This window comes from Podarcis pityusensis, assembly GCF_964106645.2.
Source record: "Podarcis pityusensis genome assembly, chromosome: 13".
In the NCBI taxonomy this organism is placed as follows: Eukaryota; Metazoa; Chordata; class Lepidosauria; order Squamata; family Lacertidae; genus Podarcis; species Podarcis pityusensis.
This window is the reverse complement of record NC_138038.1, coordinates 20,597,864-20,625,038: the sequence shown is the minus strand read 5'-3', so window position 1 is coordinate 20,625,038 and position 27,175 is coordinate 20,597,864. Positions and strand designations below refer to the sequence as shown.

Sequence of the window (27,175 nt, the reverse complement as noted above, 5' to 3'; positions counted from 1 at the left end):
AAAACTGCAAGGTGTTTAGCAGGGGCAATTGGAATAAGATCTATTATTTGACTATTGTCAACCCCCAAAATGTATTTTCTATAGTTAAGTTTTTACCTCTATCTTCAGTACATTTTATTTTATTTCTATGGCTGGTGGCTGATGCAACTAAGGATTCTGTCTCTAAACTATGGTTTATTACTCCTGAGTAAGCAAAGCCATCCCAAGGTGGAGCTTACATGTGTCCATCACGGTGCCATGAAGTTAACAGAAGGGAAGGGCGAATCCATACCAGACACTTAAAAACACATCCAGCACACATTTGAAGTGAATCTTGGGATCTGTAGTTTGTGAAAGGGTGCTGGGAATTGTAGCTGCGTGGAGAGTTCGCCACAGCTTGCATGCTTCTGAATATCATGAGACCACAGGTCAGGATCCTGCTTGATGTTTTCCCACAGGCATCCTGTTCGCCACTGTGAGAACAGGATGCTTGACCACACGAGCCACTGGCCTGATCCAGCACTGTTCTTCTGTTGTCTTGTTTTATATTAAACTATGTAATTCATTAGGGACGCGGGTGGTGCTGTGGGTTAAACCACAGAGCCTAGGGCTTGCCGATCAGAAGGTCTGCGGTTCAAATCCCCGCAACGGGGTGAGCTCCCCTTGCTCAGTCCCATCTCCTGCCAACCTAGCAGTTCGAAAGCATGTCAAAGTGCAAGTAGATAAATAGGTACCGCTCCGGCGGGAAGGTAAACGGCGTTTCTGTGCGCTGCTCTGGTTTGCCAGAAGCGGCATAGTTATGCTGGCGACATGACCTGGAAGCTGTCTGTGGACAAACGCCGGCTCCCTCGCCTATAGAGCGATATGAGTGCTGCAACCCCAGAGTTGGTCATGACTGGACCTAATGGTCAGGGGTCCCTTTACCTTTACCTTTTATGTAATTCATTAAGGAAGGTAACGTGGGGCAAAATAGTGTTGAAAATGGGTTGTTTTTCTACATTGCTGGATGATAGGTTTTACTCCTTAAATAAAGAGCAAGTTGCTCAAAAACAGCTATTTGTGAGTGTGTGAACACTTCATGGGGAGTTGCAAACGAAGGGCCTTTAATCATGGACTCTGGCCACATGGGGGCACACCTCTCTGCTAAAAGGTTCACTGAAGGAGAATAAGATAGACTTGCAGAGGTGGCCAAACTTGGCCCTCCAGCTGTTTTTGGACTACAACTTCCATCATCCCTAGCTAACAGGACCAGTGGTCAGGGATGATGGGAATTGTAGTCCCCAAACAGCTGAAGGGCAAAGTTTGGCCACCACAGTAGAGTGACATAACGGTAAAAAAGAAAAATATGGAAATAAACTGGTCTACAAAATAAAAGAAAGATTTGCCAAAGGCAAAATACAGTAAGCTGATATTAAAAGACTACAAGGAAATAAGGCATCACTTTAACAGGGTGGATTCAGTATTGCCAACTAAATGAAGTGTTCAAGGCAGATAAGAAAAGAGGCTTTACAAAGGAAATCTCATTACTAGACAAAGAGTTATTACAAAATAAGCCTGAGCAGAAGATGGAGGTGCTCACATATTAAAGGGTAAAGGGGACCCCTGACCATTAGGTCCAGTCGTGGCTGACTCTGGGGTTGCGGCGCTCATCTCACTTTATTGGCCGAGGGAGCCGGTGTACAGCTTCCGGGTCATGTGGCCAGCATGACTAAGCCGCTTCTGGCAAACCAGAGCAGTGCACGGAAATGCCGTTTACCTTCCCGCCGGAGCGGTACCTATTTATCTACTTACACTTTGACATGCTTTCGAACTGCTAGGTTGGCAGGAGCTGGGACCGAGCAATGGGAGCTCACCCCGTTGCGGGGATTCGAACTGCCAACCTTCTGATTGGCAAGTCCTAGGCTCTGTGGTTTAACCCACAGCACCACCCACGTCCCTTGCTCACATATTAAGCCCCCCAAAAATCTTGTTTGTCTCTCCCCTAGCCCTTGCAGCATAGATGCCAACTCGCTGGGTGCCCGAGCACCCACAACATTCCCCATGAAGGGGCTAGGCACCCACAAATTTCAGTGCCAAGGCTGTACACGCTGCATGGCACCCACGGCCCCAGGCACCCACGGTTGCAGGGCAAAGTTGGCACTCCTTTTTTTGCAGGACCTTCTTTCCAGTTTCTAGATCGCTCACACAACAAATCTCCAGCTCAGCTGGCTGTTTTTGTTGTTTCTCACATAGATGCAGTTGTTACAACCCATCTCACTCCTTGGAAATGCTCTCAGGGCACTCGAAGTAGCCAGCTGGCCTTTGTCCTAAAAGAAACTTGCCTGGCCAGTTCTCCATCCTCCCCCAAACTCATAACAGTATCAGGTATTAGATGTCCCATCACCTCCTGTCAAATAGAAGGGGAAGAAATGGAGGCAGTGAGAGATTTTACTTTTTTGGGCTCCATGATCACTGCAGATGGTGACAGCAGTCAGGAAATTAAAAGACACCTGCTTCTTGGGAGAAAAGCAATGACTAACCTAGACAGCATCTGAAAAAGCAGAGACATCACCTTTGTTGACAAATGTCTGTATTGTTAAAGCTATGGTTTTCCCAGTAGTGATGTATGGAAGTGAGAGCTGGACCATAAAGAAGGCTGATTGATGAAGAATTTGATGCTTTTGAATTATGGTGCTGGAGGAGACTCTTGAGAGTCCCATGGACTGCAAGAAGATCAAACCGATCCATTCTGAAGGAAATCAGCCCTGAGTGCTCACTGGAAGGACAGATCATGAAGCTGAGGCTCCAATACTTTGGCCACCTCATGAGAAGAGAAGACTCCCTGGAAAAGACCCTGGTGTTGGGAAAGATGGAGGGCACAAGGAGAAGGGGACGACAGAGGACGAGATGGTTGGACAGTGTTCTCAAAGCTACCAACATGAGTTTGACCAAACTGTGGGAGGTAGTGGAAGACAGGAGTGCCTGGCATGGCAGTCCATGGGGTCATGAAGAGTCGGACATGACTAAATGACTAAACAACAACAAGGCAATTCAGCAAAAATATTTGAGGATTCAGGAAATTATCTCAAAAACATGGGACATCAACATTTGCAAGAGAGCATTTTTGAGAGCAAATTAGTTCTCGCTGCATCATGGATTCTTTTGACCCTTGGGTTGACCTGAAGGTCTGTGGTTAGGAAGCCAAAGAAAGGGGTGTCTGTTGGCCTCCCTGCTAGTTTGGTCACACCACGACAGCCGGGAGCCCCCACAAAGTTCTGGAGAAGGAATCAAATCGTGAAGGCCCCAGACTTCTGACTGTGACCTCGGTGCTTCCTGCATTACAGGAAATCTTCGGGGAAGAATCCAAAGGCAAACAGGAAAGGGCTAGAAGCCCAAATCCCTTTAAAAGAGATTATGTCATTCTGAAATAGGCTACAAAGTACATAGCTTGGTTTAAGTAGGTCACCTGTTTTACAGAAGGAGAAGAGCCCTCGACCTCGCAACGTGTATCTGACCCTTCAAATATATTTTTTATTAACGTTCCTCAATGGATGAACACACTCAGATTTTATGGGAAACCATATCACTGATCAAGAGACTCAGGCAAAACAGATTGCCAACATATTGCACTGCCTGTGGAGACAGAGGGTGCTTCCAGGTGGCCTGTTTATTGAGCGGTCATCCTGATTTAGTTTTCAGGGAGATTAGACAGTGTTGGCTATTTAATGGGCATTCATACTGATTTGTTTGTGAGGAGGTTAGATGACCATTAAGTCAAAAACAAGGGTTGCCCTGCACTTTCTGCTTCATTTCCCTGTCACTTTCCTTATCAGAAGAAGTCTGATCTTTGGGAGAAGCGGGTTGGTTGTACAACACCTCCCAATCAAGTGTAATTGTGCAACCTTTGGGATAACCAGCCTCATAGCTAACATGTGTAAGTCTTTCTTAATGCATGAAGGGGTTAAGATCATAGAGCAGGCTTCCTCAACCTTGGCCCTCAAGATGTTTTGAGACTACAATTCCTATCATCCCTGACCACTGGTCCTGCTAGCTAGGGATCATGGGAGTTGTAGGCCAAAAACATCTGGAGGGCCGAGGTTGAGGAAGCCTGTCATAGAGTAAGCTGTCCTGCCAGGCTTTTATCATGGGAGGAACTAGGTCAAGCTTCCTCAAACTTCGCCTTCCAGATGTTTTTTGGCCTACAACTCCCATGATCCCTAGCTAGCAGGACCGGTGGTCAGGGATGATGGGAATTGTAGTCTCAAAACATCTGGAGGGCCAAGGTTGAGGAAGCCTGAACTAGGTAATCAGGCCTATTCTCTCCCAGCCTACCAGAGAAGCTCAATGTGTAAACAGGTGTGAGCTTGTTGCTCCAAGTTCAGACCGCATGGCTTTAAAACAAGCCTTTATTGCGTTCCGCTACCAATAAATTAGGAATTTTCACTATTGTAACCAAGCCAAGTTTTACATCCTGTGCGCCTTTTTCTGAATGCTGGATGGAAAAGCACATGAATCTGACCTTTGGAGGATTTGTAAGTAAACCATGTTTAACTTGCCAAACATGCATTGCAGTCATTTTCTGTGCTAGGAGAAGAGGAGAACTTTGGGAGGAACTTCGAAGGGCATATTTTAAAGGCATAACAGCCTATCTTTCCATGCTTTGCTTTACCACAGTGCATATTTTGTGACTTTAAATCTCTGCGGGGGTTCTCTCACCAAATAGTACTTGCCCCAAACATGGGAGCCAGGAATTCTTCCTTTCTGTATCGGTTTTTCCTTGAACCAACACAACCTGAATTTGTTGGGATGTGCTTGAATTCCACCCAAAAATAGAACAACCTGGAAGCATTGTCTGAGGTACTCCTGAGGTATTTATGTTGGGACAGCAGCAGCAATGGGAACAGGCCTGAATTGCATTCAGTGGATCAGGGCGTAGATGATTAAATGGTGAGAGCCTTTTTCTTACATCCCCACACCCCCCATACATTTAAAAGAACATTTAAGCCACACACCCCTGCAAAGAATTCTGGGAATTGTAGTTTGCCCTTTACAGAATTGTGTGTACAATTCCCAGCACCCTTAACAGTTCCCAAGTTTCTTTGAGGGGGAAATATGCTTTAAATGTGCAATGTGTATGCACATTTCTGAGGTGAAATAAGTGTATTTGACAGTGACAGTTTCCCCCCACGGAACCCACATTTGTCCCCTTGGAATTTCTCCTCACTGCCCTCCACCTCTCATGCCTTAGATATATTTCTCCAATAAATACTTGATTTGAGCTTCAAAATAAATAAACGAATCAAAAAATTCAAAGCAGGCCACATCCAATGCTGCACACAAAGATCTGCGTTTTTAATTACAAACAATTAGGTTATTGTATTTTGCACTCCACAATACAACTGACAATTCAAAATCTGACTTTAACGCTATCATTATTTTACAAGACAATTATATGTGGTGATGCTGTGTAAAGAATAAGTCTCGTTACTTTTAGAAAAAGTGATGGCAATTATTAATCTTTGACGATAATTATGGACAACAGGTGGGGGGCTGTGTTGTTTCATCTCTTTGTTAATGTGCTCAGTGTTAATATTCACTTGTCTCCATGTGTGTGTATATATATATATATATATATATATATGACATCCCACATGAAGCAAGGGTAGGGAAGTAAGAATAAAAGCTGGCAAACTGTTCAGCGTTAGACTCCTACAGCTGTTATAAAAGCTCTATAGCCGGGAGGCTCTGAAAACGCATGAACGGGAAAAGCTTCTATGGGGTGGTTTGGAAGAAAGAAATGGCCGGAGGGGAAAGGATTAGGCAAACACACCTTGGGGCATTTTTCTTTTCCAAATTGCCCCCTCCTCGTACTGTGCAGATGTCATAAAGACTGTGAAACTCAAGAAACTCATGAAGAGAAAAAAGGAGTTGTGTGTATGACTTGACACAGAAAAATGTTCGGTGGGGAAGGATTAAGCACACAACTGCTGAAACTCTTCTTTGGGCTTTAAAAGTGCTTTAAATGTACGGTGTGCACAGAGCCCCTTATGTCACAAATGTGGGTTATAAAATCTGTAAATGTGTGGAGAACCCTCCCTCCCCCCCTAGAAAGGGCAATTGACCCACAGAAAAAAGTCAGTGGGAGGGTGCAGCCAATGGTGGGTGGAATCATGGCCAGAAGTGGGCGGAGTTTGAAGCACTACAGGATTTCATTGCTCTCTCTGTCTCTCTCTGCTATCCCATCTCTGCAAGTTACATGAAATTAGGCCAAGGGCTTCAGATTCTCCCATCCCAGCTGTAAAAGACACTCGCTTCTTAAGAAGAAGCATCCTACACAAAAAATACTTTCCTTTGCCTACCATTTTTCTCTTGGGAAGCTAGTAAACAACAACAACCAAACACATACAAAATAATATGCCAATCGAACTCAAAAAACTAAACCAGCAATTAAAACCAGGCTTTCTTTGGGAAACTGGTGACGTATTTACAAAATGGGAATTTATTTTATTTATTCAATTTATATCCCATCCTTCCTCTCGAAGCAACCCAAGGAATTGAACGTGAGGTCCTAAAAGAGAGATTGTCGTCTTCCTTTTTTCTTTTGGAGGAGACCACTTTCCAATTCTTTTGTTCTATGTGAAACTCCAGCAAAGGAGTCCTACCCCCGCCCCCCCGGCAGAAGATCATTTACACTCAGTTACGCTAGACAGATTCTTACACTCCTGGTATTTCTCGTACAAGGACACAACAATGATCTTCTTTCGGCGGGGCCGGGGTCAGCTTATTATACAGCCTCCCTTCTCCTTGAATGGGTTTTTGTCTTCTGGAACACCTTTTAAGAGAGGGTCTTCTCCAGCCATGGATTCTATATAATCCTTGAGTTCTTTTGCTGTCTTCGAGACCTGTGTGAGGAGGGGGAAAAATTAGCATCATCATTGTGGTTCTGTGGACCGGCCTAAAACTTTTTGGTACCTGATCTCTCCTGGAGCGATTCCTAGACATGTGTGGGAAAACCTGGACAAATGCAGCTCTACCCATAACAGATTTAGGGGAACGTGGGGTGGGGGGAGAGTGCTACTGTGCAGCCAAAAGTCTGCACCAGTGGATCTACTTTGTTGACTACCACCCCTCAATGGGACCAATTTCTGAATAAAGCTGTCATGTGAAAGCATGCAAATTGGTGGGGGCCGGCTCTACCATTGGACAGAGTGAGGTGGTGAATGGTTAGTTATTTACTATTTTGCTTTTGCTTTTTTTAACTGCTGCAGAGGGAAGAGGGGCACTTGTGGGATTTTCTGCCCGAGATGCCCAAAATAATGTGAGCACGGTTTGGTGCTCTGTACCTTGACTCTAGGAAGGGGGTGACGCCTCTTTCTGCTCCTCCTAATTTTGGCAGCAAAATGTCCTGGGCCAACACAATAAAGTAATAACTAACAGACTCATCCCACTGGAGAAAGTCGGAAATCTCAATTTCAAACTCTTTCAGGGATTTTTGTATAGCCAAGTACTAAACTCTGGTGTGTGTGTGTGTGTGTGTGTGTGTGTGTGTGTGTGTGTACAAATATTCAGCAAATCCCCTGGCTGGAAGCAAAATCCTCACTGATCTTGTCTTCATGGGTGGTATTCAATGCAAGGCCTACTCAGAGGAGACCCATTCAAGTTAATGGACACAACCAACTTAGGTTTGTGAGATTCAATAGGCCTATTCTGAGTAACAGTTAATTAATTGAATACCACCCCATGTGTCTTGCTACTTGAATGTTTGAAATACTCAAGTAGCTGTCTGGTTGAAACAACCCATAGTCTTTGCACTATTACATAATACAGGGCTCTGTTCAACAGGAACTTCTGCTGCACAAGACACATTCAATGTTTGGGAGCTGTGCAATACTGTTGTATCCTCGCATAAAGTAAAGGTAAAGGGACCCCTGACCATTAGGTCCAGTTGTGACTGACTCTGGGGTTGCGGCGCTCATCTCGCTTTATTGGCTGAGGGAGCTGGCGTATGACTTCCGGGTCATGTGGCCAGCATGACTAAGCCGCTTCTGGCGAACCAGAGCAGTGCACAGAAACGGCGTTTACCTTCCCGCCGGAGCGGTACCTATTTATCTACTTGCACTTTGACGTGCTTTCCAACTGCTAGGTTGGCAGGAGCAGGGACCGAGCAACGGGAGCTCACCCTGTCATGGGGATTCGAACCGCCGACCTTCTGATCAGCAAGTCCTAGGCTCTGTGGTTTAACCCACAGCGCCACCCGCTATCCTCGCATAGCTCCCATTTATTTCAGTGGGCCTTGTGCAGGAGAACTTCTCAGTGGCTTATGCTTGCTTTATTTGATCATAGCCAGAACTGAGCAACCTCCTCTTTCCACCTGACAATTTGTGCTGTGTAACTTAAAAGAACTTGCGCACGATAGGGCTGTATATACACCATACCTTTAAAACACACGACATCCTCCAAAGAACCCTGGGAATGGTAGTTCCGCCCCCCTCCCAAGGAGTTACAATTCCCAGCCCCTTTAAACTGCATTTCCCACAATTCTTTGTATTTAAATGCATGTTGTCTGTGCAGCCTGGCACCAATTGGCCGGCCAGCATAAATATTTTGTCTCAGAGCTTTTGGGAATCATTACCATTTGTCTTTCAAGCTTCACTTCCTTTTTCAGCTGGTCTATTTCCATCTTTAGGAGCTCTTTCTCAGTCATATCCTGGGCCATCTTGCCCTGAAATCCAAAGACAAATCCATATTAGCCAATCTCACGCAGCCCCTCTGGCGGAGACAAATAAGCACTCATTTTCAGGTAGTGACAACAGCGAAAGCTCCATTCTGGGGCAACTGACAACTTGTGGCAGGGGGTGATTTTCGCTGGCGCCTTAGCAGCAGGAAGGGTTAAACTCCTCCTCTTGCAGCTCAGTTTCCCTCCTCCTGTGGTATCTATTTAAAACTTTAAAAACTGTGCCCATCAATAGATTGTAGGATTTACCACTGTTTGGTGTGTCTACTTATGCCTTAGATATTGCTTGCTCCCTACATGAAGTCATGGCAATGAAGATTCACAAAGAACCTTAATCAATTAGTTAAGCAGCTTATTCAACCAGCCACCATATGCCCTTCACTTTGTTCGTTGCAAAAGTTAGGTGACTTAAAAAAGGCTCTAAGAAGGTATGCTGCCAACAAAGGTCCGTATAGTAAAAGCTATGGTTTTCCCATTAGTGATGTATGGAAGTGAAAGCTGGACCATAAAGAAGGCTGATCGCCAAAGAATTGATGCTTTTGAATTATGGTGCTGGAGGAGACTCTGGAGAGTCCCATGGACTGCAAGAAGATCAAACCTCTCCATTCTGAAGGAAATCAGCCCTGAGTGCTCACTGGAAGGACAGATCGTGAAGCTGAGGCTCAAATACTTTGGCCACCTCATGAGAAGAGAAGAGACTACCTGGAAAAGACCCTGATGCTGGGAAAGATTGAGGGCACAAGGAGAAGGGGATGAGAGAGGACGAGATGGTTGGACAGTGTTCTCGAAGCTACCAGCATGAGTTTGACCAAACTGCAGGAGGCAGTGGTAGACAGAAGTGCCTGGCGTGCTCTGGTCCATGGGGTCACGAAGAGTCGGACACGACTAAACGACTAAACAACAACAACAAGAAGAAGGTATGCATCTGGGAAGCAGAAAAAAATAAGGGGAAATTATGGACAACCTCACTGAAACCTGGACGATGTCTCCACGCGTCATCTTGGCTGTGCCAAGATGCTCAGAACATCCCTTTGTTGGGATGTTCTCAAGAGGAGAATCTTCTGCTTTGAAGAATCTGGTCCAAGTCTGGGACGAGAAGTGAACTCCACAAAAGAGATAGCAAAAAACCATGAAGATGCCTGTCAATATTTAGCGCCTCTGCGACAGTAGACTGATGATGGAAGTTGGCAGTCCAACACAAACAGGAGGGCTGCTAGTTCCCCATCTCTGAAATGTGTGACTCTCCCTCTGTAGTCTGGATGGTACAGGCCAGGATGGTACAAGCCAGGAACAGTTCGGCTGATCCATTGCTTGTACAGGTAGAGCTGAGTGAGCAGTTGAGTTCTGTGATCTCCCTAGTCGCTGTAACTGCTACACTGCACTGGCAAAATCCCATTTTTAATAGGATCATAGAACTGTAGAGTTGGAAGGAAACCTGAGGGTCATCTTGTCCAACTCCCTGCCATTCAGGAATCGCAGCTAAATTATGCATCCATGACAGATGGTCATACAGCCTCTGCTTAGAAACCTCCAAGGGATTGTTTTATTGTGTTTTAATTAGAGTGTATTTTTAATTATTGTATAATTATACTACTGTTGTGCAAATGGTTTTTTAAAATATTTTGTAGACAGCTCAGAAGCTTGTTTTGGCATTAAGCAGTATAATGACGACGAAAATAATTTATAATGGTGAAAATTCCCCACACTGTTGTTAACATAGTAAGGAAGCAGTAAGTGGCAAAAACTATTGTAGATGCCTGTTTTGAAATTCCAAATTAAGGTAGACCAATAAAGGCTTCAGTATCAGACAGAGGCAAGTATTCGTCTTTAAGGCAGAATCAGTGCAGTGTCCAACCAGCTCCAAGCTTCTGAGCACAAGAGGTCAATTCCTTTCTCAACTCTCCAGAAAAATTTCAGCCAGAACCAAACAAACTATCTTGCTGTGGCTTCCATTAGGACAGACAGACCCAAGCAGGCTAAGAATCCCATTTCTCTGCTAAGGGCTGTTTAAACGGTTTGAATCACCCTGTCCTGAATTAAAGAAGCACTGCAAAGTTGTTGTTGTTGTTGTTGCCAGTTTGAGGAGTTGGTAATGTTAGGGGTTGGGGTTAGGTAGTGAAATAATTGCCAGTCCGGTATCCTAACTTTCAGAGTTGAAATGACTGACCCGCTTCTTCTAAATGGAGCAAAACAACATTTTGCTGACCTTGCTGCTATTTCCATGCAAAAGTTAAGAAGTTGCCCTTTGCTGGAGTTTTCTTTTTTCCACCCATAAGCCCCAAAGCGCTTTATTATCGCTAATGAAATAAGCCTCTCCAACCCACAGCGAGGAAGGCAAGCCTGATCTGTATTTTAGAGACCCACAGCCTGGCAAGCGGATTGTTATTGTGGCTTCTCCAAGGTCATGAAACAAAAACAGGTCAAAGTTTTGGGACCTGTTTGCCCCCAAATTTCTCCCATCGTAACAGCTGCAGAAAAACACCAGCCTCTGATGATAGTTCTGGTCCACTTTGGCCCCTTCTGGGCTGCAAATGCGAATAAGTGATGGATAAAGAATAATACATAATGCTGGACTCAGATTTTGTGGAACGGCTAAAGTTGGAACTAGGCTGAAATCAGTGCCAAGAATATATTGTTATAGGATTTTTGTTGAGGGGGTGTGTCAGTTTGGATGATATATTTACATAACCTCCAAACCTGTGGTTTTGTATTTGCAAGATGAGAACCTATTGTAAAGGTCTAAACAGTCTCTTTGTTCTGTTAATGGTCCTGGCCGAGCCTATTTAGGATCCTTTTTACTTGTCTAAAGAGTTGATCAAATAGAGATGTGTTGCCAGTGGAAGAGTTAGGCCTTCCCCCACTCACCTGGCTGGACACTCCTTCATGCTAGGTGTGGGAGAATAGATCACGGGGAATTTGGGCTAGTCTCATATGGAGCTGTGAAGACGCAGAGACTTGGCTTGCTCTCTGTGCTGCAACCAAAACTATGGTTTGGGGAGGGCTCCCTAGAAACGGAATGGTCAAGGCCAGGTTCAGAAGTACTCCCAAAATACATGTCTGTGATTTCCAGAAGAATATACTACTCCATCCAGAACAACTTGAATCTCAGTTCCCAGATTGGCTGTTCTACTGATCCAGGCACCTCTGTCTTGCCAGAATCCAGTCCACTGCCACCTCCATTCAGAAGCAGGTTTCTGGAGAAGGGCCTCCCATACTAAGTGTTCTGCAGCAGAAGGAGGGGAGCTGCAGAACAATTGGTTATGAGGGACACATGCACAGGTTGATAGGAGAGCCCCATGTGTCTTATGTTTATGCACATGGTGCTTCGCTCATGGTGTACCCTCTGATGCTCCTGTGATTCACTGACTTTGGACCACACTTTTGAAGCTCGGGCCTCTTCTGCTCACCAGACTGGCACAAGTGTACTCGGTTAACACAAAGAGGATAATTTAGGCGGTAGAGATAGAGGAGCTCCTAGCTCATGACACTATGCGGCGATACTCTTAAGATCGCCACCTGATCCACATGATACAGCCTTCTCCAATTTGGTGCCCTCCAGATGTTGTTGGATGTCATCTTAAGTTGTCCTAGATGTTGGGGGCATGTTTTGCTACTGCCAGACAGCACTGGCTCTCTGTTTTCTTTCTGGGTCCAATTCATGGTCTGGTTATGAAGTTTAAAGCCCTGTACAGTTTGGAACCAGGATACGTGATGGTCCATCTGCTCCCATATGAACTTGCCCTAGTACTAAGATCATCGACAATTCCCTGCCCAAATGGGTCTACCATCCTTGGTTGTCTTCTGCTGCAGTGTGAAGATCTTACTACTTCTTTTAGGAAGGCCTTCATTTTTCTGTTCTCTTTGATTGGTTTTACTGCTGCTGCTTTGTTTCATCTTAACTAATGATGATTTTACTGTTTCAATTGCATTTCACATCTAAAATATTTCTAATTGTGTTCATCCCCTTCATGGATCACTGCCTTGCTGTGGCGAAGGGGCTTGAATAACTCAGTGGAAGAACAGATCCTGAAGCTGAGGCTCCAATACTTTGGCCACCTCATGAGAAGAGAAGACTCCCTGGAAAAGACCCTGATGCTGGGAAAGATGGAGGGCACAAGGAGAAGGGGACGACAGAGGACGAGATGGTTGGACAGTGTTCTCGAAGCTCCCAGCATGAGTTTGACTAAACTGCAGTGGAAGACAGGAGTGCCTGGCGTGCTCTGGTCCATGGGGTCACGAAGAGTCAGACACGACTAAACGACTAAAGAACAACAGTGTTCATGTTTCCTTTTCTGACAGTCCCCTCGAACTTCCAGGCTCTCTGGTTGGGGTATTGCTTAGAGAATTTTGTTGCTGCTGTTGATATTATTTTGTGTATCTTTGGATGTGTACTTTTTGATGTGTTTTATTTATTATTTAGGACTACTTTTGTTATGTTTGTAATTGTGTAACTCTTTTTATGTTGTAAGCCGCTTTGAGCATAGTTATGGAAAGAAGGCATACCAATAAAATGATGATGATGATATAAATGTTTTAAATGAATTTCAGCACTGTCCTTTGTCCGTTTACTCAGACATCAGTCCCACAGCTTTCAGTGGGGCCTGCTTCTAGTAAACGTGTGTTCCCGCCTGAATGATTGAATGAATCCTGAATCACTGCATAGGCTGGTTGTAGATTTCATGACTGAATTAGGGATTCAGTAAATTTTACTGGACGTGGGTGGCGCTGTGGGTTATACCACAGAGCCTAGGACTTGCCGATCAGAAGGTCGGCGGTTCGAATCCCCGTGATGGGGTCAGCTCCCGTTGCTTGGTCCCTGCTCCTGCCAACCTAGCAGTTCGAAAGCACGTCAAAGTGCAAGTAGATAAATAGGTACCACTCTGGCGGGAAGGTAAACAGCGTTTCCGTGTGCTGCTCTGGTTCGCCAGAAGCGGCTTAGTCATGCTGGCCACATGACCTGGAAGCTGTACGCCGGCTCCCTCGGCCAATTAAGCGAGATGAGCGCCGCAACCCCAGAGTCGGCCACGACTGGACCTAATGGTCAGGAGTCCCTTTCTCTTTAAATTTTTTTGCCCTTCAATAGCATTAGATGGTTTTGCCAAAAAAACCATCAGATTTCATACGAGGGTGTGTTCAGTGAGGATGTGAAGGAAGATTGTTGAAATGAGCTTGTCTCCTCTTTAAGGCAAACCATTGTATTGGTGAATGAACCAAATGCTTGCGATACAATCTCAGAGGAAAGAATAAGGCGTTGCCTTATTCTCAAAGTGGTTTAACAACCAATCCCTCTTCCCAGAGGACTCGGGAAATTGTAGCTCTGTGAGAGGAATAGGGGACTCCTAGCAACTCTCAGGATCCTTAACAAACTACAGTTCCCAGGATTCTATGGGGGAAAGCTCTTTAAAGTGGCATGATACTGCTTTAATTGTGCAATGCAGATGGGATCTTAGTTAAGTTAAATTTACACTAGAGCATTTACATTAGAACACAAGCTCAGAACACTGACTTTCAAGCTGTGTTACAGTAAACTCTTGAGTTTCTCAGAAGTTTAACAGGGCTCCCCACCGATCTTTGAACTTGCCCTTCTAACCACTGCCTCATATGGCTTTCTGATTTGAAGATCAGTAATGGCTGACAAAGTCTACTTCCTCAGCATTTGAATTATACTCTTCAAAAAAAATTTTTTTTAATGATTTTTAGTTATATACATTTCAGTAGTTTTAGAATCATTCTAACATTTCAGAACTCGACTTCCTCCTCTTTCTGTGGTTCCTTACATTATTATTTTTTACATTTCCTGTGTATTCTAAATTAACTTATTCTTTTATTCATCTACTTTAAATATATGCTCTTATGAAACTGCAGGTTATTACAATAATCCTGTCAATGACCTTATCTGATTACAGTTTGTTTGTAAATATTCAATAAACCATTTTCATTCTTTTATTAAAAGTTTATTATCTCGATTTCTTAGTTTTCTGGTAAGATTTGCCATTTCTGCATATTCCACAAGTTTTTATATCCACTCTTTTGGATACAGTTGGGACCTTCTTCTTCCTTCCATTTTTAGGCAAATAACATTTTTGCCGCTGTAGTCACAAACATGTGTAAATTTCTATACTGCTTAGGTAGTTCTATCCCTATAATTCCCCAAAGGAAAGCTTCTAGGTTTTTTTGGTTTTTTTTAAAACAAATGTTATTTTAAACATCTTTCCCCATTCATTATATATCATTTCCCAGTAAGCTGTAATCTTACTACAAGGCCACCACATATGATAAAAAATACTTTTTCTCTTTGCATTTCCAACACATTTGATTTTGATTTATACATTTTTGCCAATTTACTCGGTATTAGATACCATCTATATAACATTTCCATGTAGTTTTCTTTTAAACCATATCATGCTGTAAATTTTATATCCAGTCGTTCCCATGCTTCCATAGCTATATTATAACCAATATCTATTGTCCAATGTATTATTGAAGATTTTACTTGCTCATCCGTTGTCTCCCATTCCAATAATATCTTACACATTTTAGACAGCACTTTACATTCCAGCAGATCTCTCTCCAATTGTGATATTTGTTCTCCAAACCCTCATATCCTATCTTTCTTAAATACTTCATTCAAGTGATGATATTGTATCCCTATTGTTAGCTTTCCTGATAAATCTTTAAATTCTTTTAATTTATACTCTCCTCCCTCTTGTTTTAATAAAGTTCTATAAGGTGTTCAACCTTCTATCATGTTCTTTTTCTTTACTGCTATTGCTTTCAACGGTGAGAGCCAAAGTGATGTTTTCATCTCCAATAATTTTTTGCATTTATCCCATACTCTATACAAATTTTTCCTAATTATATGATTTGTAAATCCTTTATGTACTTTCACCTTTTCATACTACAAATAAGCATGCCAAACAAAAATATTATCATGACCTTCTAGATCTAAGATATGTGGATTCTCCAATGTCATCCATTCCTTCAACCAACAAAGACAAGATGCTTCATAATATAATCTCATATCCGGCAGGGAGAAACCTCCTCTCTCTTTCAGTATTTTATATTTTATTCTTGGTGTTTTTTCCCTTGCTATATATATTTAGAAATATCTTTTTGTCATACATTGAAACAATCTATCTTGCTGATCACCGGAATTGTTTGAAACAAAAATAACATTTTTGGTAATACATTCATTTTCATAGTTGACACGGTATTATATTTTAAGACAACCAACAGGGATGAATGGGTGGAGGAACGTCCATCCATTGGTTAAAAGGTGCAGAAAGGAATCTTTTTAGTTGTCTTCTTCTGTAGACATTGTAAGAACCAATCCCAACTCTCCTGCCCCATAGGCTCTCCCTTTCCCTGCAATTTGTCATGGGCACCATTTTTCCTTTCCTCTACTCTTGTACTGTTTTGCCAATGGGCCAAAATACTTAATCTAATCTGCACAGCTCTGTTCAGATAAACCAGCACTGCTTGTGCCAATGCCAACACAGTTCCCATCTAATGCATTAGATGGAACTGATTTGGAAAGATCATATTAATTGTACTTGACATGTCGGTCCAATGTGTGTCTTTCCAAAGCTGTTCAAAACCAGTTTGCAGAACATGATTTCCTAAGTTGTATGGCGTTTGGGGTGTTTATTGACCGTAAGTGAAACAGCGCCCCACCCTAAAAGCATTTCGAGGTCAAAACAATTCCTCATTTTCTCTTTCCCCTTCGCTCAACTAGAGTTTTGTCGTGAACCCAGCCACTGACAGCATCAGGGCAGAACTACAGTCAGCAGAATGTTCAGGAAGGACCAAAATTTTTGCTGTAAATGAAGCAAGACACTTGCTATCTAAAGAGAGGCCCCAGCAAGACCACCAAGTCCAGAGTCTAAAGTTGCACAGCCAGACCCTCCAAGTGTCCCTATTTTCCAGGAACAGTTGCGGATTTACAGACACTCTCCCGGTTTCTGATTTGATCCCGGAACGCCCTGCTTTCCCTATTTTCACCGGAGAAATGTTGGAGGGTAGGAGTTATGCAACCTGCCCTGAGCCAGGGAGATAAGTGACTGGACAACCTTTAGAAGACATCTAAAGATAGCCCTGTATAGGGAAGTCTTTAGAATGTTTTATGATGTTTTTCTATATATTGGAAGCCACCCAGAGTGGCTGGGGCAACCCAGTCAGATGGGTGAGTTATAAAAAATAAAATTGTTGTTGTTGTTGAATAGGACACCCCTATTTTCACTGGAGAAATGTTGGGGGGTATGCAGCTGGACCTATTGACAGGAGAACTTCTTATGCTGCCTAGCGCAGAGCGTTTTTAGCCTGACCCTGGGAGTGACATCCACACAATACATTTAAAGCACTCGTTTACGGCATTAGCAGTCATGGCTTCGCCCAGAGAATCCTGGAAGCTGTAGTTGGCTAAGGACATTGGGAATCGTCACCCTGTGAGCAGGGTCTCCTAAGAACTTTCAGCACCCTTAATAAGTGACAGTTCCCAGAATCCTTTTAAGGAAGGCGTGACTGCTGAAGTTCTGCTTTAAATGTATGGTGTAGATTTGCCCAAAAAAGAAGTGCCTGAAGGAAAGCGTTCCTATATATAGGAGCCCTATATTCTAAACAAAATGCTTGTTTAACCTGGAGGTAGGCTGTATGAATTGTGTATTGTTTTGTAATGATTTGTTGGGTCTCTGGACTGTAATAAAGATTGATGATGATATACACACACACACACACACACACACACACACACACACACACACACATATATATATATGTTGTTGTTGTTTAGTCATTTAGTCGTGTTTGACTCTTCATCAGGACCTTGTTAGGTACTTAAAGGTCTCAGGGCACAATCCCAACACAGGAATGTGCATAAACATATAAAATGCCTCTGAGAATATTAAGATGGTAGGACGGCTGGAATCACACCAGCCTTGCATTTTGCAGCATGGTGGGGGTGAGGGCAACGGCTGAACTTCCAATCCCAGGCACGTTTTATACTTCTATGAATTTGCAGGGGCTTGTGGAAACATTTCTGTCAAATCGGCTCTCTGCCTCACTCAGCCACCCCTAATCCCAAAACATAGCTATGGCTAGAGAAGTGAAGGCCTGGAAAAACTTCAGAAATTTAGGGAGGAGAAACGCAGGTCCCTGGCCAATTTTTTTTGGTAAGAAATAAGATGTGGGGGGAACAGGAAAAAACCCTCCAATTTCCCCACCACCACCTCACAAGGCCTTCATATGCCTAGCTATGGCAAGGATGTGGAACACGAGATTTCATAGGCTTGCCTGTTGCCACATTAATGTCTTTTCTACATGACAAAGATTTGTGCGGTTTTTTTGCTTAGTTTTAAAATAACTTTTAAAAAGCTACTCTTTCTAGGTATCACCTACCATCATTTTTTAGTCTTGCCCCTGCCATTTTAGTGGCTGCTTGTTTTCTAACTTTTCAAACAGTTTACAAAGCTTCTCTGACGTATGACTTGAGTGGTTGAATTTGCCGTCGTTTATTACCGGTATTTTGTGTTGCCTTGGTTTCTGGTGTGCCTTGGTATCACTGTTAAATATTTTACAGGGGTTTTTCTTTTTAAGAAATCAAGCTGTTATTTGTTGCCTGGGGAATCTATATTCCAGGGCAATAAGTACATAAATAAATAAAACGGAAATAACTCAGTTTCAACCCCATCTACAGCGCTGACGTACGTTACTGAATGCAATGCATATTATATGTTCTGTGCCATGTTGGGAAGGCTTTTTACTTTACAAAAAAAAGTCAGGTAGGCAGCATATAAGTAATGAAACTATCATCATCATCATCATCGGGGCATTGTGGCTTTTTTAATAGGCACTCCTCCCATCAATGCGTGTGTGCATGTGCGTCTGTGGGCATGCATACCAGTGGCACTAATCTTTCTGTCACACCGCTTCCATTTCTCTTTAAAACCATCAAGCCATTGTCTTTCTCCACATCCAAAATCAGACTGTAGGAACCTTGTCTCTGCATGCAGGTAGCAGCAGGTGGATTTGACATATAAAACTGCTACCCCAAATACCCTTAACGCAAACTCCTTCAAACTCCTCCCTTTGCCCCAGTAAAATGTGCATAGGTCAGTGCTTTTCTTCTTAAAAAAAATGTTTAGGGGTACTCTCGTTTTGACTCAAGAAAATCACCATTTTATAGTTCAAATCAGGAAAAATAAATACAGTAAATGGACAAAGATTCACAAAATGTTTAGGGGTATGTGTCCCTCCCCCCCCCGCGTTCCCCCAGGAAAAAAAGCACTGGGTAAGGTGACCTACAGCAATTTTGTTTTCCCATCACAAGACAATCCTGGTCTGTTCAAGGAGAGAACACCTACCTCTTTTGATGTGTTCCCCCCTCCAAAGCTCCACTGTGTTTTAGAGATACATTTGCCTGCGCTGGTGAGATGATGTCCTCTGCCGTGTCCACTTGTCGGCTCGAAGACGTCTTCGGTATTAGGTGGTGACTTGCTTTGGAACTGATTGTCTCCTGTCCTTAATCTGATAATAGACTCAGCAAGTTAAAACTGGTCAGGTGTTTTGACTTAACCTCAAACTCAGGGTAAGGGGGAAGAGGGGGGGGGGGAGAAGACAACAGATGGCACATTTAGGGGGGAAGGCAGATCAATAGATCTATCTGCAGACAAACATTAAAATATTGCAAAATCAGACCTTGGGAATCCCTAACTCTGAATCCCCAAGGTCTCTATAGCCATTCATGGACCACTATGTTTTGCCCGCCACCCATTTACTGTAGAGCAGAGTTTCCCAAACCTGATTCCATCTGTTTTTTTGGACTACAATTCCCATCATCCCTGACCACTGGTCCTGCTAGCTAGGGATGATGGGAGCTGTAGTCAAAAAGCTGGAGACCCAAGTTTGGGAAACCCTGCTCTAGAGAGTCAGAGGTGTGACAGCATTGTTGACTCAGTGCCCAAACCTGTTTCCATTGGCAGGACTGACTCCACCTGGGAGAGACTAAGCCAGCCTTCACCAACCTTGTGTCTTCCAGATGTTTTGAACACAAACACTATCAGTCCCAGCCAGAACAACTGTGCTGGCTAGATGGGAGGAGAGTTGTCCAAAACTTCTGAAGGGCCAAGCCTGCATTACATAATAATGGAGGACAGGTGACCTTGGAGCAAAAGGAGACTGCATGCCCATCACCAGGCATAGGCAAACTTGGCCCTCCAGATGTTTTGAGACTACAATTCCCATCATCCCTGACCACTGGCCCTGTTAGCTAGGGATGATGGGAGTTGTAGTCCCAAAACATCTGGAGGGCCGAGTTTGCCCATGCCTGCCCATCACCAATAAATAACTACGGCACATCGCCATACCCCGCCCATCTGGCTGCGTTTCCCAACCACTCTGGCCGGCTACCAACAAAATATTAAAAATACAATAAAACATCAGACATTAAAAGCTTCCCTAAATCTAAACCACAGAGCCTAGGACTTGCCAATCAGAAGGTTGGCGGTTCGAATCCCCGCGACGGGGTGAAGCTCCCATTGCTTGGTCCCTGCTCCTGCCAACCTAGCAGTTCGAAAGCAAGTCAAAGTGCAAGTAGATAAATAGGTACCGCTGTGGCGGGAAGGTAAATGGCATTTCCGTGCACTGCTCTGGTTCGCCAGAAGCAGCTTAGTCATGTCGGCCACATGACCCGGAATCTGTCTGCAGACAAATGCCGGCTCCCTCGGCCAGTAAAGTGAGATGAGCGCCACAACCCCAAAGTCGTCCACGACTGGACCTAACGGTCAGGGGTCCCTTTACCTTTACCTAAATAGGGCTGCCTTCAGATGTCTTCTAAAAGTCAGATAGTTGTTTATTTCCTTGACATCTGGTGGGAGGGTGGGAGCCACTACCGAGAAGGCCCTCTGTCTGGTTCCCTGTAACCTCACTTCTCGCAGGGAGGGAACCACCAGAAGGCCCTCAGAGCTGGACCTCAGTGTCTGGGCTGAATGATGGGGGTGGAGACGCGCCTTCAGGTATACTGGGTCGAGGCCGTTTAGGGCTTGAAAGGTCAGCACCAACACTTTGAATTATACTGGGAACCAATGTAGGTCTTTCAGGACCGGTGTTATGTGGTCTCGGCGGCCACTCCCAGTCACCAGTCTAGCTGCTACATTCTGGATTAGTTGTAGTTTCTGGGTCACCTTCAAAGGTAGCCCCACGTAGAGCGAATTGCAGTAGTCGAAGCGGGAGATAACTAGAGCATGCACCACTCTGGCAAGACAGTCCGCAGGCAGGTAGGGTCTCAGCCTGTGTACCAGATGGAGCTGGTAGACAGCTGCCCTGGACACAGAGGACATGGACAACTATGAGTCCAAAATGACTCCCAGGCTGCACACCTGGTCCTTCAGGGGCACAGTTATCCCATTCAGGACCAGGGAGTCCCCCACACCTGCCTGTCCCCTGTCCCCTCAAAACGGTACTTCTGTCTGTAGCGCCTGCAGGTGCAGAGGAGTAGCTTTCAGGTAGGGATCAGCCCCAGACCTCTCTCTTTCTCTTTTGGGTGGGGAGAAATTAACTTCAGAAGCTGGCTCATGAACACCCAAGGTCAAATTCAAGTTGTTTTTGTGGGCATAGCATCCCTGTATGAGTTATCCTCCAGAGTTACTTAGAGGCTTAACGCAAGCAGAGCTGGATAGATGTCAAGAGGGCAGTGTGCGCTCTCTCTCTCTCTCTCTCTCTCTCTCTGCCCTGGCCCAGCTGCAGCAATCTTCTGTTTCATTTGGTCTACTGATAAGGGATTTAACATCCGGAATATCTCAGCTCCCCTCCCTCTCGGAACATACCGTAAATTCCTACTTGAGCACTGATTTCTTCTTCAGTGGAAACTGTAAGTGTACAAATCTCTGGGCAATAGGTTCTGTCTGGACCTCAGGGTCCAGCTACCTGTTGCTTTCATTGTGTGGTCAGTAAACAGACAGGATTATTATCATTATTATTATTATTTACCAGGGGCCAGCTCTGCTTATTTTCATCCAGACCACAGTATATGGGAAAGGGAGGCACCAAGACAGCCATCCCACAACCTGGGGCTCTCCAAATGGTTTGGACTCCAACTCCCATCAGCCCCAGCCAGCATGGTCAATGGTCAGGAATGATGGGACTTGGAGTCCAGAAACATCTGAAGGCTACCATGCCAGGGAAGGCTGCACTAGGGGTTGCTTAGAAGTTCTCAGTGAAAATCAAACAGGAACCTAGCAGATCTACCCTGGGTGGACGTTTCATAATTTTGGCACTACTACAGAAAAGGCCCTGGTGGTTGTTGAAAGAGAAGTGGACCTCAGATATGGATCTGATTCATTGTAGTACCAAATCAAATGTGTGAATACAGAGGTCTTCTCAACCCAGAGTCCTGAAGGACTAATCATTTACCCCACTCCCTCTTTCCTTCACCCAAGCCCTCTGACTCCCTTTACTAGCACTGGGCTTGATATATGTTCATAAGGATTACAGTGGTACCTCGGGTTAAGTACTTAATTCATTCCGGAGGTCCGTTCTTAACCTGAAACTGTTCTTAACCTGAAGCACCACTTTAGCTAATGGAGCCTCCTGCTGACGCTGCGCCGCCAGAGCCCGATTTCTGTTCTTAACCTGAAGCAAAGTTCTTAACCTGAAGCACTATTTCTGGGTTAGCGGAGTCTGTAACCTGAAGCATATGTAACCCGAGGTACCACTGTAGAAACATGTGCTCTTAAGTGACTTGGGAAGAGGCAATATCTCAGGTAAACATGAAAACTGTTATGTACTGAAGTTCTCACCCTGGGCCAGCAGGGGGATACTGTAGGTAGTTTTCACTCAGGTCCACATATGCAAATAAGGGATTGAAAGTGATGTTCAGTGATTGGATAGTTACAGAAAGTGGTTACAGTTGCATTGTAGTGGAGCTCTATATAAGCAGGCTGGCTGAACCCTTCAGTTCAGTTCTGTTCTGGCCTGTGAATAAACAAGAGCTGTTTGAAGAATTGCTGTGTCGTCTGATATGTTCACCCACAACTTAACCAAAACAGAAGCTCAGTCCCTGCCAAAGCTAATCTAGACATTATTATTATTATTATTATTATTAGTGCTATTTTTCTAGAAAAAGAGATGCCTGACCCCATCATGAACACCTCCTTCGTTCTCTTAGAATGGTAATGGCACCCACCTGAGAGGTGGCAAAACAGTTCCAGCGAGTTCTAGCTGGAAAAAAGCCTTACTACTACTACTACTACTACTACTACAGTGGTACCTTGGTTCTCAAATGCCTTGGTACTCAAATGCCTTGGTTCTCAAACGCCAAAAACCCAGAAGTAAGTATTCTGGTTTTCAAACATTTTTCAGAAGCTGAACACCCGATGCAGCTGTCGGCGATTGTTTCCGGGGCGCCTGCACCAATCAAAAGTTGCGCCTTGGTTTTTGAACATTTCTGAAGTCAAACGGACTTCCGGAACGGATTAACTTGGGCGCTTTTGTTTTTGCTATTTCTTTTGTGTTTTTGTTTTTGAGACTTTTTCGGTTAATTTGTTTTTGTGACTGTGTGGAACCCAGTTCAGTTACTGATTGATTGATTGCGTGACTATGGAAATGGATAAAAGCCCCCCATCCAAAAAATGACTATCATCAGTGCAGGTAAGAATTTTAAAAAAATTAAAAAAAATATTATCTACAATATTGTCTTATTTATTTTATAGTATTGCTTTCATTTTATGGATCAATGGTCTCGTTAGATAGTAAAGTTCATGCTAAATTGCTGTTTTTAAAAGTGTGGAACCGATTAATCCGTTTTGCATTACTTTCTATGGGAAAACGTGCCTTGGTTTTGGAACGCTTTGGTTTTCGAACGGACTTCCGGAACGGATTAAGTTTGAGAACCAAGGTACCACTGTTCTTGTTGTTATTATTATCATTATTATTAATATTTAATTCAACCCTCAGTAGATTCCAGGGCATTTCACCACAGCTTGATTAGTAATAAAAGCCAACACTCTGCTCCCAAGATCTCTGCAATCAGCCAAGCAAAATGGTTCTAAAAATAATGGTTTCCTCTCTTCACAGGTCCTCCGCCTCTGTTAATTTCCTCTGTTAATTCTCATGACCCTTGTTCTGGGCATGCGAGCGGTTTTTCAAGACTCCTGTGCGGAATGGAGGTGTCTGTGCTTACAGAGGCGGAGGCCAGAGAGGGTCTCGTACAGGAATCCGCACGCACGCTTTCTGGGCGAGGGCAGCAATAAATTTCAGGGTGTCAGCAAGACGACGTCTGGGACAGAAGGCTGAGGGGGAGGGATCAGCTCTGCCCACAGGAGGCAACTCAAGTACAAAAAGAGTTCACCAGCCCAGCTGCGAGGTTCAAAACCTGTCTGCAGCTGAGACCGTGTGCTCAGAGAAGGAAGTGGGGAGCCGCGATATGTCTGAGTTGCAGCAGCTGATGCAGAACGCCATCCCCAGCGCCAGGGGAACCCTGAAGGACAACTACAGCAACCTTCTCAAAGTGGCGGATTACTGCGAGAGCAACTATGAGGAGGTGAGTGGCAAGAGGGCATTGCATCAGGGGCTGGCCCTGCCAGGCGGGCAGACTTGCCACTGGCTCCCGGTGGAGTATAGGGTCAGGTTCAAGGTGCTGGTTTTGACCTTTAAAGCCCTTTGTAGCTTAGGGACCTTGTATCTACGGGACCACCTCTCCTGGTATGCCCCGCAGAGGATCTTAAGGTCCATGAATAATCTTAGTTTAGAGGTCCCGGGCCCTAAGGAAGTCAGACTATCCTCCACCAGGGCCTTTTCAGTGATGGCTCCAACCTGGTGGAATGCTGCGTCCCATGAGACTAGGGCCCTTCAGGATTTAACCTCCTTCTGTCAGGCCTGTAAGACAGAGCTATTCCGCCTGGCCTTTCATTTGAATTCAGCCTGATCTTTTATTTCTCTTCCCTTCCCTCCCCCTCCCCTTTTATGAAGATCACCCGCTCTGGGACCCCACAGCTAATTCTCCCCTGGCCTCCTCGCCGGCCCAAGTAGGACCAATCCAGCCAGCTAGCCCTGGGGATAATCTAATGCTTATTTCCCCTAAATTGATTTTTGAATTTTACTGTTGTTCATGTTTTTATACTGTATTTTATGCTGCTTTTATAATTAAGTGTTTTAAATTTGTTGTTAGCCGCCCTGAGCCCGGTTTTTGAACTGGGATGGGCGGGGTATAAATTTATTATTATTATTATTATTATTATTATTATTATTATTATTATTGGCAAGCTGCCCAGGGCAGCAAAGTTTCAGGAGTTGCCCGGCATGCTGGCACTGCAGTGTTAAGAGCCACGCACAGTGTGGTCACTGGAGTTCCTGGCAATGTTGCAGAGGATGGATGTTGAGGAGCATTATTTGGGAGGGGGGCTGGCTGCTGGAAGAATTGGGGTTCTCTCACACTGCCCTGCCCTCTCAGAAGTCTCTGTGAAGATCCTGCAAGGTTGTTGTTGTTGTTTAGTCGTTTAGTCGTGTCCGACTCTTCGTGACCCCATGGACCAGAGCATGCCAGGCACTCCTGTCTTCCACTGCCTCCCGCAGTTTGGTCAGACTCATGCTGGTAGCTTTGAGAACACTATCCAACCATCTCGTCCTCTGGCGTCCCCTTCTCCTTGTGCCTTCCATCTTTCCCAACACCAGGGTCTTTTCCAGGGAGTCTTCTCTTCTCATGAGGTGGCCAAAGTATTGGAGCCTCAGCTTCAGGATCTGTCCTTCTAGTGAGCACTCAGGGCTGATTTCCTTCAGAATGGAGAGGTTTGATCTTCTTGCAATCCATGGGACTCTCAAGAGTCTCCTCCAGCACCATAATTCAAAAGCATCAATTCTTCGGTGATCAGCCTTCTTTATGGTCCAGCTTTCACTTCCATACATCACTACTGGGAAAACCATAGCTTTTACTATACGGACCTTTGTTGGCAAGGTGATGTCTCTACTTTTTAAGAGACATCTTAAATGCTGTCTACCTCCTGCGAGGTAGGAGCACCTTATCCCTGAGAGAGACCATTCAGCTCAGAGAACTCTTGAGTTTACGCAGAGATGCCACCATCCTGCTCTGCCTTTGGAGGCAATGAATGTTGACCTAGCCTCGCTGGAATTAGCCAGAAGCAGTGCCGGATTTACATATAAGCTACACAAGCTATAGCTTAGGGCCCTACACTCTTGGGCCCCCCAAAAAAATTTAAAGGAAAAAACAAACCTGGATGTACATTTCCAAAATCTAAGATAAAAAACAAATAAAACCTACATACAGCAACAATTTTTTTGTGTTGTGTAGGCTCCTGTGATGTAAGTAATGGGCCCCGCCTGCTAGCCTGCTCCCTAAAATATCACTGGTTTGCTCATTTCTATATACAGTGGTACCTTGGTTCTCAAACTTAATCCATTCCGGAAGTCCGTTCCAAAACCAAAGCGTTCCAAAACCAAGGCGCGCTTTCCCATAGAAAGTAATGCAAAACAGATTAATCTGTTCCAGACTTTTAAAAACAACCCCTAAAACATTGTATTTCACTATTAATATAAGTCTTCTTATTTGTATTTCAGTTCAACAATTACTTTGATAAAATACATATTTTGTTATGCGCAAATGGCTTTAGATATCTATTAGGTCCATAAATTACCATATAGCTTATGTTCAACACAAAAAACAGCGACAATTTGTTGTTGACAAAGGACAGCTGGACATATAAAGGGCCCCATTACCTTCAGTAGCTTAGGGGCCTCGTCAAACCTAAATCCGGCTCTGGCCAGAAGATTATTAGGTATATCCAGACAGCTTCTTAAACAGCAAGGCCTACTCACTTGGATTCGTTCCCCCATGACATTCAGACCACTGTCTGTACAGAAAGCAGTAATGTGAGGGCATTGAAAATAGGTCCATATTATTCTTATTACTAGGGTGGGGGTTCCTTGCAACTCATTTTCACTTTCAGTTCACTTTTGATTTGCATATTGCCTTTCTATATTGCTAAACACAAGGGGTTGTCATGTGTCCTCTTTTTCCAGGACGCGTCCTTCTTTTCGGGGGTGAAATTGGGGACAAATTGCATTTACCGTATTGGCCTGAATACAAAGCTTCACTCCCCCCCCCCCCCCAATTCTGACCGTGAAAAGTTAGTGTGGCTTAAATTCGCGACCTTACAAAAATTGGCTTTTGTGATATCGCTGCTGAAACAGACATACGATAAAACAGAACGGGTGTGAGTGCCTGTGTAATTTTAAGGGAGCGCCTTATATTCATGTATTGTCTCCCCCCCCAAATGAATTTTTAAAGTGCAGCTTATATACGGGTGCGGCTTATATTCGGGCCAATACGGTATTTGCTTTGAAAAGTGTCTTCTTTTTTGCTTTTCAGAAAACCGCAACCTTGCACAAGGCAGTTTGCAAGCTGAAAAAACACATACGCATAATAATCTGATCCAATACAAAAAAGTCACAATAACTTTAAAATAAACAACTTATATC

General features: G+C 44.2%; 2 protein-coding genes across 4 annotated transcripts in view; one reads left to right on the top strand and one right to left on the bottom strand.

Moving 5' to 3' along the window:
* Positions 1-6,434: 6,434 nt before the first annotated feature.
* On the bottom strand, positions 6,435-26,539 carry GNGT2 (G protein subunit gamma transducin 2). Of its 2 annotated transcripts, XM_080979559.1 has the most exons (4): positions 26,513-26,539; positions 19,051-19,213; positions 8,591-8,680; positions 6,435-6,860 (listed from the first exon to the last, which is right to left on the bottom strand). In XM_080979559.1, exons 1-4 carry the CDS (start codon positions 26,533-26,535, stop codon positions 6,735-6,737), a joined length of 402 nt encoding a protein of 133 aa, XP_080835685.1. In that variant the 5' UTR covers positions 26,536-26,539; the 3' UTR covers positions 6,435-6,734. The 2 variants fall into 2 exon arrangements, with proteins under 2 accessions (XP_080835685.1, XP_080835686.1); XM_080979560.1 differs by lacking the exons at positions 19,051-19,213; positions 26,513-26,539 and adding an exon at positions 9,657-9,969.
* ABI3 (ABI family member 3) overlaps positions 23,987-27,175 on the top strand; it is a 21,559-nt gene continuing 18,370 nt past the window's right edge. For both annotated transcript variants that reach the window (XM_080979474.1, XM_080979473.1), the window contains exon 1: positions 23,987-24,224. In XM_080979474.1, coding sequence (XP_080835600.1) covers positions 24,108-24,224 — 117 coding nt within the window. In that variant the 5' untranslated portion in view covers positions 23,987-24,107. The remainder of the gene's footprint in view (positions 24,225-27,175) is intronic.

Bases quoted from the DNA above. Each gene is read 5' to 3' on its own strand.
- GNGT2 (XM_080979559.1), bottom strand. From the start codon at position 26,535: ATGTCATGGGGGAACGAATCCAA. The intron at 8,681-19,050 runs GTAGGTGTTCTC...TTTGGATTTCAG, and splicing joins GGGGGAACACATCAAAAGAG to GGCAAGATGGCCCAGGATAT. The intron at 6,861-8,590 runs GTAATGATTCCC...CTCCTCACACAG, and splicing joins TGAAGCTTGAAAGACAAATG to GTCTCGAAGACAGCAAAAGA.